This window comes from Bubalus kerabau, chromosome 2 (genome assembly GCF_029407905.1).
Source record: "Bubalus kerabau isolate K-KA32 ecotype Philippines breed swamp buffalo chromosome 2, PCC_UOA_SB_1v2, whole genome shotgun sequence".
Lineage (NCBI taxonomy): Eukaryota > Metazoa > Chordata > Mammalia > Artiodactyla > Bovidae > Bubalus > Bubalus kerabau.
Window position 1 is genome coordinate 130498286 of NC_073625.1, and position 17166 is coordinate 130515451.

The 17166-nt window shown below is 41.1% G+C and overlaps 2 protein-coding genes across 4 annotated transcripts in view; both read left to right on the forward strand.

Annotated features, from left to right (window-relative positions):
• The window catches only part of MCCC1 (methylcrotonyl-CoA carboxylase subunit 1), a 60239-nt gene extending 57593 nt beyond the window's left edge, over window positions 1–2646 (forward strand). For all 3 annotated transcript variants that reach the window (XM_055568946.1, XM_055568945.1, XM_055568947.1), the window contains 2 exons: window positions 1717–1788; window positions 2281–2646. In XM_055568946.1, coding sequence (XP_055424921.1) covers window positions 1717–1788; window positions 2281–2409 — 201 coding nt within the window. In that variant the 3' untranslated portion in view covers window positions 2410–2646. The remainder of the gene's footprint in view (window positions 1–1716; window positions 1789–2280) is intronic.
• Window positions 2647–5303: 2657 nt separating this feature from the next.
• DCUN1D1 (defective in cullin neddylation 1 domain containing 1) overlaps window positions 5304–17166 on the forward strand; it is a 56490-nt gene continuing 44627 nt past the window's right edge. The window contains exon 1 of the mRNA XM_055568954.1: window positions 5304–5446. The gene's annotated coding sequence lies outside the window, so the exon portion shown is untranslated. The remainder of the gene's footprint in view (window positions 5447–17166) is intronic.

Below are 17166 nucleotides of genomic sequence, written 5' to 3' on the forward strand. Positions count from 1 at the left end.
AGTGAGAATTCCATCAAAGTACAAATAACCCAGGTTGTCTTTAGTTGACTAAAATGCAACATTCACTAAGCATTATCCCAAATTTGAAAGGTATCGGTGAAGAACAACGTGTCTGGTGTTGAATGCAGTATATATTCAGATATGAGATCCATACTGATAATGACTTCCAGTGGTGGTAGATCAGTGGTCTCCTTTTATTTACTTGCGTACAATAGAGTGCCCTCAACTGCATTTAAGTCATAAAAATCCTTGGTACCAACAAGTAGAAGAAGAAAACAACTACTTAAATAGTGTGAATGATTTCACCCACCACTCCTGTGTGGAAATGTTTGCCCCAGAAGGGCAGTGGGCTGGGGAACTTGCACTTGCCTTTCACTCATTCAGTCTCAGTTCCCAACAGGCCTCTCATAATATGGGCATCCCTGCAGAAGGTTTACGATTAAAGATGCACTTTTCCCCCCATAACTGGCCTAAACCCAGATTGTTGATTTCATTGAATGCTACTAAACTATCACTCAACATTGGGTGATCGAGGGGCTTTGAGACGTGTTTCTCATTTCTCACAATTTGGCCTGAACGCATTGACTTCAGAACCTAATTCTACTGTGTGATGTTTCTAAAAACTACTTAAAACCATGTTAACCAAGAAGATAGTAAAACCATATGGTATATATGATTTAATTTATACTTGAAAAAAGGAAAATAGAGATTTTTTTCTGGGTTGCCAACCAGTTTAATTCTTTTAACAACCTAAAAACTAGAAAGCCAGGCAAGACCCTGCACTCTGCCTGTCGTGAAGACATTTAAGTGTAGTACAGGCATACCATAGAGATACTACAGTATCTCTACTTGTGAGGTTCTCTACCACCAAGTACAGTACAGCAAGTCACATGAATTTCTTGGTTTCCCGGTGCATATAAAAGTTATGATTACACTGTAGTCTGTCAAGTGTGCAATAGCGTCATGTCTAGAAAAAAATAACATACATACCATAATTAAAAAATACTTAGATGTATGCATAACTGAATCACTTTGCTATATATCTGAAACTAACACAACATTGTAAATCAACTATATGCCAATATAAAATAAAATTTTTAAAAAATCTTTATTGCTGAGAAATGCTAACCATCATCACTGATCTCAGTGAGTTATAATCTTTTTACTGGTGGAGGAATACTGAAATATTGCAAGAATTACCAAAATGTGGCACTGAGGCACAAAGTGAGCAAATGCTGTTGGGAAAATGGCACCCATAGACTTGCTTGATGAAGTTGCCACAAACCTTCAATCTCTTAAAAAAAGGGAAAAAAAAAAGGCATTATGTGCAAAGCACAATAAAACGATGTGGGCCTATAGTCCTTCCCTGTTGGTGATATGTCTTGTCTGTCTGTTCATGAGAAAACAAAAAGACTTGAAATATGTAGAGTGTATTCATCTGATTCAAGGAAAACTAGATGGGGCGGGGGGTGGTGAAGGTGGGGAACTAAGGAGTGACCCCACTGATGACAGGCTGACCTGTGGGTCTCTGATTTGGGCCAGTATGTTTGTCTTTGGCAGACAAGACAAGCACATAGACACATACTTCTCTGTACGTTTGTACCAACTCTGCACACCACAAATCAAGTGTATAATTTGCCCAGTTGTCAGACCACATGTAGACCATCACAAAGGACCTCTCTTTTTAGATATTAACCTGCCACTCTGAATCTCTAGGTGTTTGTGAAAGCTGGAGACAGAGTAAAAGCTGGAGACTCTCTGATGGTTATGATTGCCATGAAAATGGAAGTAAGTAAAATCATGGGTTCACTTGCCAAGTAAATTTTGGGAGCTATCGGTCCCAATTTTTCTTTTGTCTTATTTTGTAAGTTAAGACCATTTTAAATATCAGGGGGAAAAAAATCCTTCCCCAGTCCAGTTGAATTGGGGTTTCCTGTAGGGGAGCCCAAGGATCAGTAGTTTTTAAAAGCTTCCCAGCTGAGAGTCTACTGTGAAGCTTGGGCTGAGAATTACTAGCTAATCCAGAGCTTCCCAATTATTGACCTTGAATGGTTTACAGGTGTATCAAGGTAATGGCTCCTCTCAACCCCCAAGTGCACCATAAACATGTTTTTATTTTCTCAGTGTGCTGTGATGTGAGAAAGGTCAGGAAGCACTGATACATGACAAAACATCAAAGCAGCTGACTTCATTTTTCACTCTTCCTGTGTCTTGACTTGGTGTGTGCTCAACCCTCGTTAGTATCACAGCCATTGTCTGCCATGCCTTGTGTCTCTACAGCATACCATAAAGGCACCAAAGGATGGCACGATCAAGAAGGTATTCCACAAAGAAGGTTCTCAGGCCAACAGACACGCTCCTTTAGTCGAGTTTGAGGAGGAAGACTCTGACGAAAGGGAAGCAGATTAAACTCCATCAAATAAACAGCCAGTTAAGCAACATGTTCAATACAGTATCCACACCAAAAAGAGAAAGTGCCTTCCTGCTTTTCTCGGGATCTGATGACCAGCACTTTTACTAAATGATTGTATGATTCTGCTTAAAACCCTTTCATGTTTAAAAATCATGTACTTGGGTCACAAATACAATAAATTCTCTCAAAATATTTCATACTAATAAAATTAAGGTATACTTTTTAAATTGGGAGACAGTATGGTTTCTTTCTGCCTCAAATATTATACCATGCATTGTTTTTAGGCAGGTGGGCAGCAACTTGATCAAAAGAGAACTGAGAGAGAAAAGGTCACTTAACTAAATGAGTTATCTCCCAGGCACAGTCATGACAAAAATGAACATTAACATATTTCAGAGACAGATGCCATAGCACTAAACTCAACCTAACAGTTTTTGCCAAAGAGTAACTTCTTAGGCAGTTTAAAGGCTTGGATGTTATTTGTTTCTTGTTTTTGTGATTGGAAAGTTTCTCTCCAGACCACCTTTGCCTTTATTGTACTTGCTAAGCTTGTACAAATGTATATACACACACTTAAGCTTTTGTGTATATGTATTTTATGCACGTATATATAATATTTAAATTGTACGCTAGAATATAATTTTTCTAGAAACACACTTTCAAGCCTCTGCATTTTCAGGTATCTACTGAAGTGTTAAATATTTGTTGAATTGAGTTCTAGCTGCACACATGAGACTGCATTAAATGTTGTAGAGACTGCAATGAAATTTTAAAATATGGTCTTTGTACTTTAAGATGCTGATGACTTAATTCGGAAAATAAGACATAATCATGTGAAACGTTATGTGGAAAACAATCAAATCCAAAATTAAGTAATTCCATTGTCAAGAGAGTGGTGAGAAAGGTACTAGATACTGAATTTGGAAATGCTGAGTTTCCAAGTACATCTGATCACACAGTAGTTAGAACATCCATTTTTCCAACAAGGCAGCAAGAAACTCAACACACTAAGATGTGGGTCTGGGTGAAGGTTGATGGCTTATGATATGCAGAATACAGGTCTTTAGGAGTTGGGGGAAGAGACTTCAGTGGGCAGGTGTGCACAGGGTAGGTTTCTTTAAGGAAGGAGAACCCAAGGGCAGTAGCAGGAGTGCATGGAAATTATACACTAGAAAGGAAGGAGCAGAGCCTACACTGTTGAAAATGAGCAAGTTGGGTTCTATATTCGGGAGCAAATCTGCCCAACTGGAGAGGGAAGTGCTTGGATGGGTGAGTAGGGACAATAAGAGATAAAGTATGAAATTTAGGTTGGGACCAGAAGGTAACTGGCATGGAATGGCAGGTTTAGATTTTATCTTGCAAGTTGTAGTTACACTGAATTATTTTTCAGCAGGGAAAATTTTATCTGGCTTATTAGAGTCTTTGACATTATTTCATAAGGGTGAACATTTGTATACCTTATGACCTAACATCCCAGTTCAGAAATGTACAAACACACTTGTGCACCAAGAATGTTGATAGCCACGTTACCCGTAATAGCAAAGCTTTGGAAAGGATCCGAGTTGGTTGGCAGGAGAAGGAATAAATCACTGTGGTATGGCACACAGTGGAATACTATGTAACAGCAAAATAAACAAGAGCATCAGCATGGATGAAATTCGAATTCATAATAGTGAAATAGCATGTACCAGGAGATAGACACAGTATGGTACTATCTTTACAGACTTGCAAAACCAACTAGATTTGTGTGTGTATATATATATATATATATATATATATATAATAAAGCTATTTTTTTTATTAAGGTATGGTTGGTTGATAATGTGTTAGTTTCAGGTATACAGCAAAGTGGTTCAGTTTGATGTCTATTATTTTCAGATTCTTTTCCATTATAGGTTATTACAGATTATTGAATATAGTTCCCTGTACTACACAGTAAGTCCTTGTTGCTTATCTATTTTATGTATAGTAGTTTATATCTGTTAATCCCATGCTCCTAGTTTACCCCTCCCCTACCATTTCCCCTTTAATAAAACATTCTTTAAAAAGTAGAATTAAAAATTAAAGACAGTGATCAGCTCCAGGTAATTAAGCAAGGGGTTGACATGTATGAAGTATGTACAGGTAGACACAGGTTACGGTTTAGTGTTCTCGTTGTACAGCTGGATTTTGGTGATCATATACATTACATATTCAAGTAATATTTTAGAAAATTTATTCTGGCAGTAATTTGCAAGTTGGATGGAAGAGGAAAGGACTAGAGGCTGGAAAACCAGTTAGGAAGAGGTGCTTACAGATAGATAGTCATGAGGAAGTAAAGGAAGAGACCATCAAAACCAGGGCTTTTTTTGGTGATGCCACAGAGCTCTCAGCAATGAAAGCGTTGAGTCCTAATCATTGGAGCACCAGGGACTATCCTAAACCAGTGCTTTTAACTATACTTTAAGCAACACAGCCTTTTCCCTTGTGTAAACAAAACTTCCTCTTTTGACCACAGGGAAGAGCAAAGGTGCTTTGGTAGCAATTTGGGGTTGCTGTAGGACCCCCTTCATACCCTTCAGGAGCACAAGATAAAGTTATTCTCTATTTCATGGTGGAGGAGCTCTGTGGATCACAAGTAATGATGTGTAGAGAAGGAATTGGAAGCCAGCTACCCCAGTTATCCATATATTGGGGACTTTCTTTGAGATCATCGCTGTGGTGCTGTGTGAGCGGTTCCTTTGCACATAACTACATCTATTTCTTCTAAAACACTTAGGGCATTTGCTGTATACCTGGGCCTCTGAAAGCAAAGATGGTAAGAAATGGTTTTTGCCCTTGCCTCAATTAGCGGGAAACAAGATCCAGCTGTATCCAGTAATGTACTGTAATTGATGGTAAGTAGTATAATATGCTTGGGCACCAGGTGCCCTCAGGGGGGAGGGTCAAGCGACTGGAGTAATAAATTCTGCTTTGGGTCAGGACGCTGAGGGAGCGGCAGTGACATTTGAACCAGCCTTTGGAAGAAAGCCATTTGCCAGACGCAGAACGAAGGTAAGCCCAGGCCATTGCAGGCAAAGGAACTAGCAGGGCTAATAATAACAGCGAAGTGTGAAAGTGCGCACTGCTTGGGGCTCAGAGAGATCCAGCGGGGGCTGGGCCGCGGGGGGCGTGGCCGAGCGGGGCTGCCCATTCGGACGGCTTTATTCTGAACGCAGTTGGGAGCCCTGGAGATTTTCAAACAGACAGGTTTTTCAGAGTTATTTCTGGCCACAGTCTGGAATATAGATTGGAAAGTGGAAAGAGGCTGGAGACAGTGAGTCCGAAAGAGGCACCAAATATGGAAGCCTGGCCAGGGGGTCCATGTTCATGTCTCCTCGACTTCAAAGTAGTTCTTTTTTGGATAAGATCCATTTATAGGCATGGATCAAAACCTGAGCCATATTGTTAGTTGGCAGAAAGCTTGTTTGCTACCTTATCTTTGACGATAACATTCTGGATGCAGTGTGTTTTAGGACTATAATAACCAAGAAAACAAAATTTCAGAGCCCTGATGGTTGCTTTTTAACCATTGAGGAAGACACATAGTGTTGTAGACAAAACAGCTTTGGAGTTACAGTTCCTGCATTCAGGTCCTAGCCTGACCACTTACTGTAGTGTCTTGGGCATGTCCTTCACCTTCTCGGAGCTCTGCCTGTGAATGAGGGTAGTAGCACTACCTCCCAGAGTTGTTGTGAAGATTAAATGAGAAAATATAGAGGCTGACTATAGCACTGTGCTTGAAACATCATTTATACTCACCTGGCAGTTATTAGTAATTTCTAACTTCAGTTACTGCGTAAGAGCCATTAAGAAACTGCACTAAATTAAGCCCAGCTGATTATTCTTGCCAGCAAAATTCCCAGGACCTGTGGTGGGGGAAAAATCCTGCCTGGTCATGCATCACTCTGTCCCCTCTCTCCACTCCCTCAGCCCTAGCACGCTCCAGGGTCAGCCAGGCACCTGTCGACCTCAGGCAGACTGGTGCTGTCAGGGGAAGCCTCCATCAGCCCCTCCCTCTACAACAGTCAGCTGACAGGCTGGCATGTCCCAGAGCCTGTCTGCCTGCTAACGGGACAACAGTGCTTCCAGAAGCAGCTTGCCTCTTGCGCAAAGGCTGGGCCTGGACCTGCTCCACCATCCACATCAGTTGTCACTCATGTTTGTGGCTGGTACTTGGAGGGGAAATCTTGGTATCTGGATGAAGCCTGTTTGAGTGGGCATTACCATTCCACTGGGCAGCATTATAGAGAGGGCTCTTACTTAATTCAACTCTTTTTCCCTCACTATCACTGGCTTCTCTTCTCTTGCACAAGTACCATTTCTGACTCCCCAATGGTTCCCTTAGGAATATTGGGTGTTGGAATGTGCATCTATGCTCTGCCTCCCCATAGAACTTCTGCTGTTGCCGTTAAAATATTTACTGTGTTGATAGTAATACTTTATATTTCTGTTGCACCTTTCATCAGAGGATTTCAAAAGCACTCCTAGATATTCACACTAAGCTTCAAAATACCCAGGAAGAGGAAAATGTGATTTAAACTGCATGGTGAGACTGGAGGAGATGGCTGTCCCCAAGTGCTTTGCTCCAAGCCCAGAGCAGGGAGTCTTGGGTCACTAGTCCCTTTCTGCTAATGACACCCTGATCCCTGAGGGCTGTCCCCAGGGAGCTGCAGCCTTGGGGTTAGTAGTCTAACTACTAATTCAGAGTCTGGGTAGACTCAGAGTCTGAGTCTCAGAATATAAGTTAGACTGTACTCAGTATAGGGCATCCCAGGAGGCCCTGCTCACAACTCTCAAAGTCTCTGGCTAGGTGGGAGCTGTCTTGCCTATCCACCCCCACACCCTGTGAGTAACCCTGGAGACACTATTTCTTCTGCGAGTGCCTTGACCGTTAGCAGATATCATAGCCCTGATACCGATGATTACCCTGTCAGCCTGACATTTGTCTCCCCATCTGCTGGATCCCAGGAAGCAGAATGCCTTGGTGCCTCTAATTCGGACTCAGTCTCCTGCACTGCGTTGCCTTCCCTGAAGCCTCCAACCACAGCCTGTATGTAACTTCCTCCCTCCCAAGATGGTTAACATTCTCTGTTCTTACCACTGCTGGTTAGCATTTTCCTAAACCCTTTGATTACATTTGAAATAACTCTCATTCCACATACACCACTCCCACCACCAGAAAATAATTTTCAAAATCACTAACAACAACAAAGGTAACCTGGGACGTCTCTGTCTTCCCAATTGTTCTTATTCATTTTTCATTACCTCCTATATCATAAAAGCCATATGGTTTTCTCCATTACTGAAAGCAGCCTTCATGTTAATTTTCAGGCAGACTGGCACCTGCCTGTTTGTTCCTGTTACATATTTGGCCACACACAGAGCTTCCTTTTTTGATGTCTCCATCTAAACAGACTTCTCATCCACAGTTGCCCTCGACCTTCCCTGCTCCTCTCGCAGAACTGACCCCTGCTGAGGTCATTCCATGCTATCGTATATTTAAGATAAGCCACACATGTTTAGTTCCTCAGCCATGTAAATATTATTAGTCTCTTCTCAAATAAATATTTAATTTTGGAATATCTACTTTTGCTTTATTGACTACGACAAAGCCTTTGTGTGGATCACAACAAACTGTGGAAAAATCTGTATGCAGGTCAAGAAGCAACAGTTAGAACTGGACATGGAACAACAGACTGGTTCCAAATCGGGAAAGGAGTACATCAAGGCTGTGTATTGTCACCCTGCCTATTTAACTTATATGCAGAGTACATCATGAGAAATGCCGGGCTAGATGAAGCACAAGCTGGAATCAAGACTGCCAGGAGAAATATCAATAACCTCAAATAGGCAGATGACACCACCCTTATGGCAGAAAGCAAAGAAGAACTAAAGAGCCTCTTGATGAAAGTGAAAGAGGAGAGTGAAAAAGTTGGCTTAAAGCTCAACATTCAGAAAACTAAGATCATGGCATCTGGCCCAAATAGATGGGGAGACAATGGAAACAGTGACAAACTTTATTTAGGGGGCTTAAAAATCACTGCAGATAGTGACTGCAGCCATGAAATTAAAAGATGCTTGCTTCTTGGAAGAAAAGTTATGACCAACCTAGACAGCATAGAAAAAGCCGAGACATTACTTTGCCAACAAAAGGTCTGTCTAGTCAAAGCTATGGCTTTTCCAGTAGTCATGTATGGATGTGAGAGTTGGACTATAAAGAAGGCTGAGTGCCAAAGAATTGATGCTTTTGAACTGTGGTGTTGGAGAAGACTCTTGAGAGTTCCTTGGACTGCAAGGAGATCCAACCAGTCCATCCTAAAGGAAATCAGTCCAGAATATTCATGGGAAGGACTGATACTAAAGCTGAAACTTCAATACTCTGACCACCTGATGTGAAGAACTGACTCATTTGAAAAGACCCTGATGCTGGGAAAGATTGGAGGTGGGAGAAGGGGACAATAGAGGATGAGATGGTTGGATGGCATCACTGACTCGAGGGACATAAGTTTGAGTAGGCTCCAGGAGTCAGTGATAGACAGGGAGGCCTAGTATGCTGCAGTCTATGGGATTGCAAAGAGTCGGACACGACTGATCGACTGAATTGAACTGGATATATTCCCATGCTTCAAAATCCAAAAATATATATTAAAATATATACGGTGAAAATCTCCTTCCCTCCCACACAGCCGCATCACCTCTGGCAGTAGTAACCACTACTTTTTTCTTTTTTGGCTGCACTACTCGCCTTGTGGGGTCAAACCCATGCCCTGGGTAGTGAAAGAGTAGATCCTAACCAGTAGACCACCAGGAAATTCCCTAGTTAACCACTATTGTTTGTGTATCCTTTATTACCTGAAAACTGAGTTCACCTCCAAAAGATACAACCAAGCCAAACACTGGGAGGAGGAAGGATTTATTACTTTCATCAAGTAAGGAGAACACAGGGATCTCTCCCAAAGCAGTGTCTCTCCCAAACAACAAAATTGGGGAAAATTGTTTTTTTTTTTTGGATGTGGACCATTTTTTAAGTCTTTGCTGAATTTGTTACAATATCACTTCAGTTTTATGTTTTGGTTTTTTTGGCTGTGAGCCATGTGGGATCTTAACTCCCTGACCAGGGCTGGAACCTGTACCTGCTGCATTAGAAGGTAAAGTGTTAACCACTGGATCTCCAGGGAAGTCCCTGGGGAATTTTTAAGCTAACAGTGTTCTACATAGGCATGAAGGGGTTTTTGTGGTATATGCATATTCATGAAGGGGCTGGAGTGGGGGGAATTCAGCATAGAACTGGAGCAAAGATTGACAGGCCAAGCTTTAGTTAATTGAAGTCATGAGGGTCAGAAAAGGTCAATATCATCATTCCCTAGATTCCAACTAGTCTGGGATCACCTGGGTGGGGACCAGAGTTCCTGCAAACAACTCAAAGATATGTATCAGATTGTTAGGTACACTCCCTTGAGGAGCAGTCTATTGACTACTGTTTCTTGACTGCTTTCCCTTTCTTCCTCTCTTCTACAGTAAAAGTCAAGTTCTGCACTTAGCTTTTTTATTTAGTAATGTGTGTTAGAGAGCCTTCCTTAACAAAATATAGGGAGTTTCCTTATTTTGTTTTACAGCTGCATGGCATTCCGTTTGTTCCACCCAATGGATATAATTTATTCAGCTAGACGCTTATTGGTGGGCATCTAGGTTGTTTTCAGCATTTTAGTATTATTAAGAAATGCTGCAGTGAATAATGTGACAATATCTTTTTTTCCCATACTCAATTATATCTGTTAGGATAAATTCCCTGAAGTGAATTGCTGGGTCAAAGACTAATAATGAAGTATTGAAAAATTAAGTTAAAAACACCAAATAGTTGAAGCTATTTTTACTGTGCCCACAGTAACAACTCACATTTATGAAGCCCATTTTAGGATGTACTGACATTTCATCACCAAGAGGTATCACCACGATTTTGCTGTTGTTCAGTCACTCAGTCATGTCCAACTCTTTGCAACCCCATGGACTGCAGCATGCCAGGCTTCCCTATCCTTCACCATCTCCTGGAGCTTGCTCAAACTCATGTTCGATGAGTTGGTGATGCCAACAAACCATCTCATCCTCTGTCATCCCCTTCTCCTCCTGCCTTCAATCTTTCCCAGCATCAGGGTCTTTTCTGATGAGTTGACTCTTTGATCAGGTGGCCAAAGCATTGGAGTTTCAGCTTCAGCATCAGTCCTTCCAATGAATATTCAGGGTTGGTTTCCTTTAGAATTGACTGGTTTTATCTCCTTGCAGCCCAAGGGACTCTCAAAAGTCTTCTCCAACACCACAGTTCAAAAGCATCAATTTTTTGGCGCTCAACCTTCTCTATGGTCCAACTCTCACATCACCACTATTATCCTCATAAAAATTTGAAGGGACTGAGATAATGAGAAACTTCAACACAATCATATTTTCAATAGTTGTTGGGACCAAAACTGAAACCAAGACTTTTCATTCCAAAATTCTGTGCTAACTGTATAATGCTATCTCCTGGGGGAGTGGGGTGGGGTAAGAGTTTTATTCATCAAGAATTTACATTCCTCTTATTACCACACCAAACTGGGGTCTGCTCGCCAATTTGCAGTAAAGTTAATCTACTGACACTGGGTTGCAGTGAAGGAAAGCTCAGCATTTATTGTAAAGGTGCCAATATAAAGCTCCCTAAAGGGTTTCCTCCTCCTGAGAAATCTATATGAAGGTCAAGAAGCAACAATTAGAACTGGACATGGAACAACAGACTAGTTCCAAATCGGAAAAGGAGCACATCAAGGCTGTGTATTGTCACTCTGCCTATTTAACTTATATGCAGAGTACATCATGAGAAATGCCGGGCTGGATGAAGCACAAGCTGGAATCAAGACTGCCAGGAGAAATATCAATAACCTCAGATAGGCAGATGACACCACCCTTATGGCAGAAAGCAAAGAAGAACTAAAGAGCCTCTTGATGAAAGTGAAAGAGGAGAGTGAAAAAGTTGGCTTAAAGCTCAACATTCAGAAAACTAAGATCATGGCATCTGGTCCCATCACTTCAAGGCAAATAGATGGGGAGACAATGGAAACAGTGACAGACTGTTATTTTTGGGGCTCCAAAATCACTGCAGATGGTGACTGTAGCCATGAAATTAAAAGATGCTTGCTCCTTGGAAGAAAAATTATGACCAACCTAGACAGCATAGAAACAGCAGAGACATTACTTTGCCAACAAAGGTCCGTCTAGTCAAAGCTATGGCTTTTCCAGTAGTCATGTATGGATGTGAGAGTTGGACTATAAAGAAAGCTGAGTGCCAAAGAATTGATGCTTTTGAACTGTGGTGTTGGAGAAGACTCTTGAGAGTCCCTTGGACTGCAAGGAGATCCAACCAGTCCATCCTAAAGGAAATCAGTCCAGAATATTCATGGGAAGGACTGATGCTGAAGCTGAAACTTCAATACTTTGGCCACCTGATGTGAAGAACGGACTCGTTGGAAAAGACCCTGATGCTGGGAAAGATTGAAGGGGGAGGAGAACGGGATGACAGAGGATGAGATGGTTGGATGGCATCACAAACGTGATGGACATGAATTTGAGTAAATTCTGGGAGTTGGTGATGGACAAGGAGGCCTGCTGTGCTGCAGTCCATGGGGTCACAAAGAGTCAGACATGACTGAGCAACTGAACTGACTTTCACATCTGTAAAATAACTCAGGAAATGTGCCTCAGACACTATTATCTAGGTACTCCAGAGAGGAGCTAAATCAGAGAATATGGGAGGGGGTCTTTCCCCTGAAGTACCCATAGGATCTTGCTCAGTTACACTCTTACCTATTTTCTGAAAACCTTTCCTCCTTGGCTGAATATCTTTTCATGCTTTCAGATCTCCACCCAGAGAACTTAATGGTACCAGGTCCCTCATGTTTGCTTGACCAGAGGATCCCAGTCATGCAACTGGCCAGATGCCTTTAAAAACTCAGTGTAACTTAAGGTGGAATTGGAACTTTGAAAATAAAAACTGTTCTATTCAGAATGGGGGTTAACATTAAAATATCCTCCAAACAAACCGATCCTCTGATGGCCTCATTTCTAGAATAAGATTATTCATTGAAGCCTTAATAGAAATATCATGTTTCAACATTGACAAAGAATTTATTAATTTCCCAGTTGAAAACTGTGGGATTGGACAGTAGATGGAGGCAATGAGTTCCTCAATTCTCAGAGATTTATAATACTTGAAAGAACTTGGAAACATCTGATATTTGGGAAAAAAATGTAGGTAGATTCAGTAACAGTTTAGGTCTTCTAAGCAGAAGGGTAGGTTTTCACCCTCTTCCTGGAGAATGTGAAAACAGATTAAGGGAAAACATAGGACTCACCAAGGCCAGCATTTCACTTATAAAACTGAAAGAATTAAAATTTAAGACAATTTCTTTAACTCTTAACTTTTTAAAATGTTTATTTCTTGTATATTTTGCATAATTTTATTATTTGCTAATGTAATTCTCAATCCCTGGGTCAGGAAGATTCTCTGGAGGGGAAAACGTCAACCCATGCCAGTATCCTCCCCTGAAAAATCCTATGGACAGAGGAGCCTGGTGGGCCACAGTCCATGGGGTTGCAAAGAATCAGATATGACTGAGCACAAACACCTACCTATGGGCAAAAATATTTGTCCCTTCCTCCAACAGAATAACATACACATGTGCCCAGAAATTTGATTTTGTTATTAAAACAAAAGTGGTTTGATCTCTTAGAGACACTAAGAGAACCCGCAGAAAAATATATCAATACCTTAATTATTTTTTGATTCACAGTGAGAAATGTATCTGTCACAAATCAGAATACATGTATTGATTTTAGTGGTGTGTTTCTCCTGGTGCGAAAAACTCTTGGAAGCCAAATTATAATGTTGAGGCTTTTTGTTGAGCAAGAACCCAGGAGAAAGGAGTTTGTTGCATGGTAAAGGACCTGACAATTTGATGCATCTCTCTCCACAAAAGCAATGCATACTGTTGGCTCCAAAGCCCCAAAAAGTTGAAGACAAGCTACCAATCTTCTCCCCTGGGATTTCCCACTTAAAATTTTTTTATTTGCTCATTTCTATTTTTTTTTAATATATTCTTTCTTTGGATTTGTTAATACCACCATTATCCTATTTTCCCTAAACTTTCCTGATAAGAATCACTTGGAGCACTTGACAAGAATACATTTCTGAATAAATTTCTAAGGGGAAGGACTGGCATTCTGCATAGTTAACAAAGGCCCCAGGAAGGTTTGGGAGTGACAAGTTAGTCCAGTGCATCTGTGTAATGTTCCTACAAGCCACTGCAGATCCTGATCCCACTGGGCTAGACAGGGCCCGAGATTCTCCGTTCCTAACAGACTCCCAGGCGCCTAGCCAGGGGATCGCATTTTGAGTAGCATGCCTCAGTGGTTCTCAGAAAGCATGTCAGGCCAGCAGAGTGGACAAAAGCTGAGGACCTCTTAGAAATACAAAGTCTCAGCCCCATCCTACACCTACAGAATCAGAAACTCTGAGAAGGGGACCCAGCAATGTGTTTTAACAAGGTCTCCAGGTAAGAGTTTGATACACCTTAAAATTCAGTAAGCACAGATCTAAAGATATGTTTAGCTGCTTTTTACTGCTTCTGATCAGGAAACTGTTTCATTTGAGATGAACCTTTGTGTGCTTCTCACTTTCTTCATCTGTGTACATTTAGATACTTGACCTCCATTTGAGGTGGTAACTTGCTAGCACCGTTGTAAAGGGTTCAGGAAATTTTGGCAAGAAAGTCATCATGGAGTATTTGAGGGGAGTTTGTTCCTTCTTATTTTTACATTTAATTTTTTAAGGATCACTGAAGAAAGCATTTTGTATTAATACAAGGTAATGGGTTGTGCATGCATGCTTACTCAGTTGTGTCTGACTCATTGTGACCCCAAGGACTGTAGCCCACCAGGCTCCTCTGTCCATGGGATTCTCCAGGCAAGAACACTGGAGTGGTTGCCATTTCATTCTCCAGTGGATCCTCCTGATCCAGGAATCGAACCAGCATCTTCTGCATTAGCAGGTGGATTCTGTTACAACTGAGCCACCTTAGATTGTCAATACAAATGCATAAAGGGACCAAATACTCAGACAACACCTGTAAGTGAAGTAACTGGAGTTCAGGGAGGAGGTCTGGCCTCAGGAAGTAGTTGTTCTGCAGCTCTACCCAGTTGGTGCCAGGTCAGGTGGGAATGTGGGCCCAGAAGTGGGCACATCTTTGAACTGCTTACCAGAAGTCAGACAGCCGACTTTTTACATGATATCTCTTTATTTTTTCAAAAAGTTAACAAACTATTCACGTTTATGATAAATATTCTGTGTGTCTAACAAGAGAGGTGTCTGTTAGCAGCTCTACCTCAGAGAGACTAGTTCGGGAGGTAATAGGCTGGCCTTGTCCTCCCTGTGCATCACTGAGATGTATTGAGTATGTCTCAGAAAGAAGAGAGAGCCAAGTGAGATCTATTCCCAGCTCTGAGGGGGCCACAGCTGTGAAACGCCAACCCACACCGCGTACCATGCCCCTGTGAAAGGCCAGTCAATTCTCTTCTCTAAGTAACTCTCGGAGTAGCCAAGGGGTAGTGCTCACAGAACTATTCGGCACATTCTAAATGCGGAAATGGCACAGTTTTACACTGTGTAACCTGTCTGGAAGCTAACAATACCTAATAGTCAGGATAATGGTCTAAGGGCAGATTCAGATTTTGTGGGTCCTGAAGCTTATATTACTTTGCCAACAAAGGTCCATTTGGTCAAGGCTTTGGTTTTTCCAGTGGTCATGTATAGATGCGAGAATTGGACTGTGAAGAAAGCTGAGTGCCAAAGAATTGATGCTTTTGAACTGTGGTGTTGGAGAAGACCCTTGGACAGCAAGGAGATCCAACCAAAGGAGATCAGCCCTGGGTATTCTTTGGAAGGAATGATGCCAAAGCTGAAACTCCTGTATTTTGGCCTCCTCATGTGAAGAGTTGACTCATTGGAAAAGACTCTGATGCTGGGAGGAATTGGGGGCAGGAGGAAAAGGGGACGACAGAGGATGAGATGGCTGGATGGCATCACCGACTCGATGGACGTGAGTTTGAGTGAACTCCGGGAGATGGTGATGGACAGGGAGGCCTGGCGTGCTGTGATTCATGGGGTCGCAAAGACTCAGATACAACTGAGTGACTGAACTGAACTGAAGCTTATACAATTTGTGGGGACTCTAAGGAAAAAAAGGTGACACGAGGAATACAAAATTAGCTATGAAAGTACACAGAGGTCTTAACCAAAGGTGGGAAAATGTTTACTTTTGAAAACTTTACAAAAAAACCAAATGCCCAGGGCATTGGAAGCAGAGGACCTGCAGTTTCCCAAGTGTCCTTACACATCTGCCTCTGTCCTGGTGACCACTGGGTGCAGGCAAGGGTTGGGGTCAGGGATGCAGATGTGGGTGTTCTCGGGTGCTGGTAATGTTGGTTCTTAACCTGGGTTGGGGGTTCATTTCACAACAGTTTGTTAAGCAGTGCACTTATGTTTTTGTATTCTTATGCATATTTCATAATTTAAAAAATCATTTGAACCTTTTCTAAGTCAGCAAAAATATTCCTTGGGTGAAGCAGGTCATCAACAAATATTTGTTGAATGAATGCACAAATGAATTCATTTTCGAATCTATTCAGCCAATATATATGTCAAACACCTAATGTGTAAGGATCCCTGCTAGGTATTATGTTATTAAATACTTTATAGTATTTAATACTTAAGTAAAAGAAGCAAAACTTAAAAAAGAAATTATATTTTATTTCACCATGTTTAAAAGTTAACCTGATTCTTTTACTATATTTTATATATAAATAAAAATATTAAAATATAAATATTGTTTTATGTATTTATAAGTACTCTTGCCTGGAAAATCCCATGGGCAGAGGAGCCTGGTAGGCTGCCGTCTATGGGGTTGCTAAGAGTAGGACATGACTGAGCGACTTCAGGCAATGGCAACCCACTCCAGTGTTCTTGCCTGGAGAATCCCAGGGATGGGGGAGCCTGGTGGGCTGCCATCGGGGTCGCACAGAGTTGGACACGACTGAAGCGACTTAGCAGCAGCAAGCTGGATATATACTTTAAAAAGAAGAAAACAGGGACTTCCCTGGTGGTTCAGTGGCTAAGACTCTGTTCTCCCAATACAGAGGGTTTGATCCTCGTCAGGGAACTAGATATCACATGCTGCAATTAAGAATTTGCATGCTGCAATTAAAAACCCTGGATGCTGGATCTAAAACCTGGTGCAGCCAAATAAAGAAATAAGAAGAAAATGTATTTAAATTTAATACTCTTTTTAGTTTTAAAATAAATAAAAGAAAAAAATTATTTATTTAGCATATTCTAAAGGCCAGGAATATATTTTTAAAATCATGCATAATTCCCCCACACTAGCATAGTCACTATTATTATTTTCTGTATTTCCTTTCAGCCTTCTATTTACAGGTACACTGTTTACATAATCAAAATCATTATGTTCATAAAATTTCAACACTGATTGTATTTACTTACACATCATAAGCATCTTCCATGTTATCATAAAAACTTGTTAATTATTCCTTAGTTATCCTGGTAATCAAATAGGATATAATTTATATAACCATTTTCCTCATCTTAGACATTCAGCTTATTTAAAATTTTTTCTATTATAAAATGAAGTAGA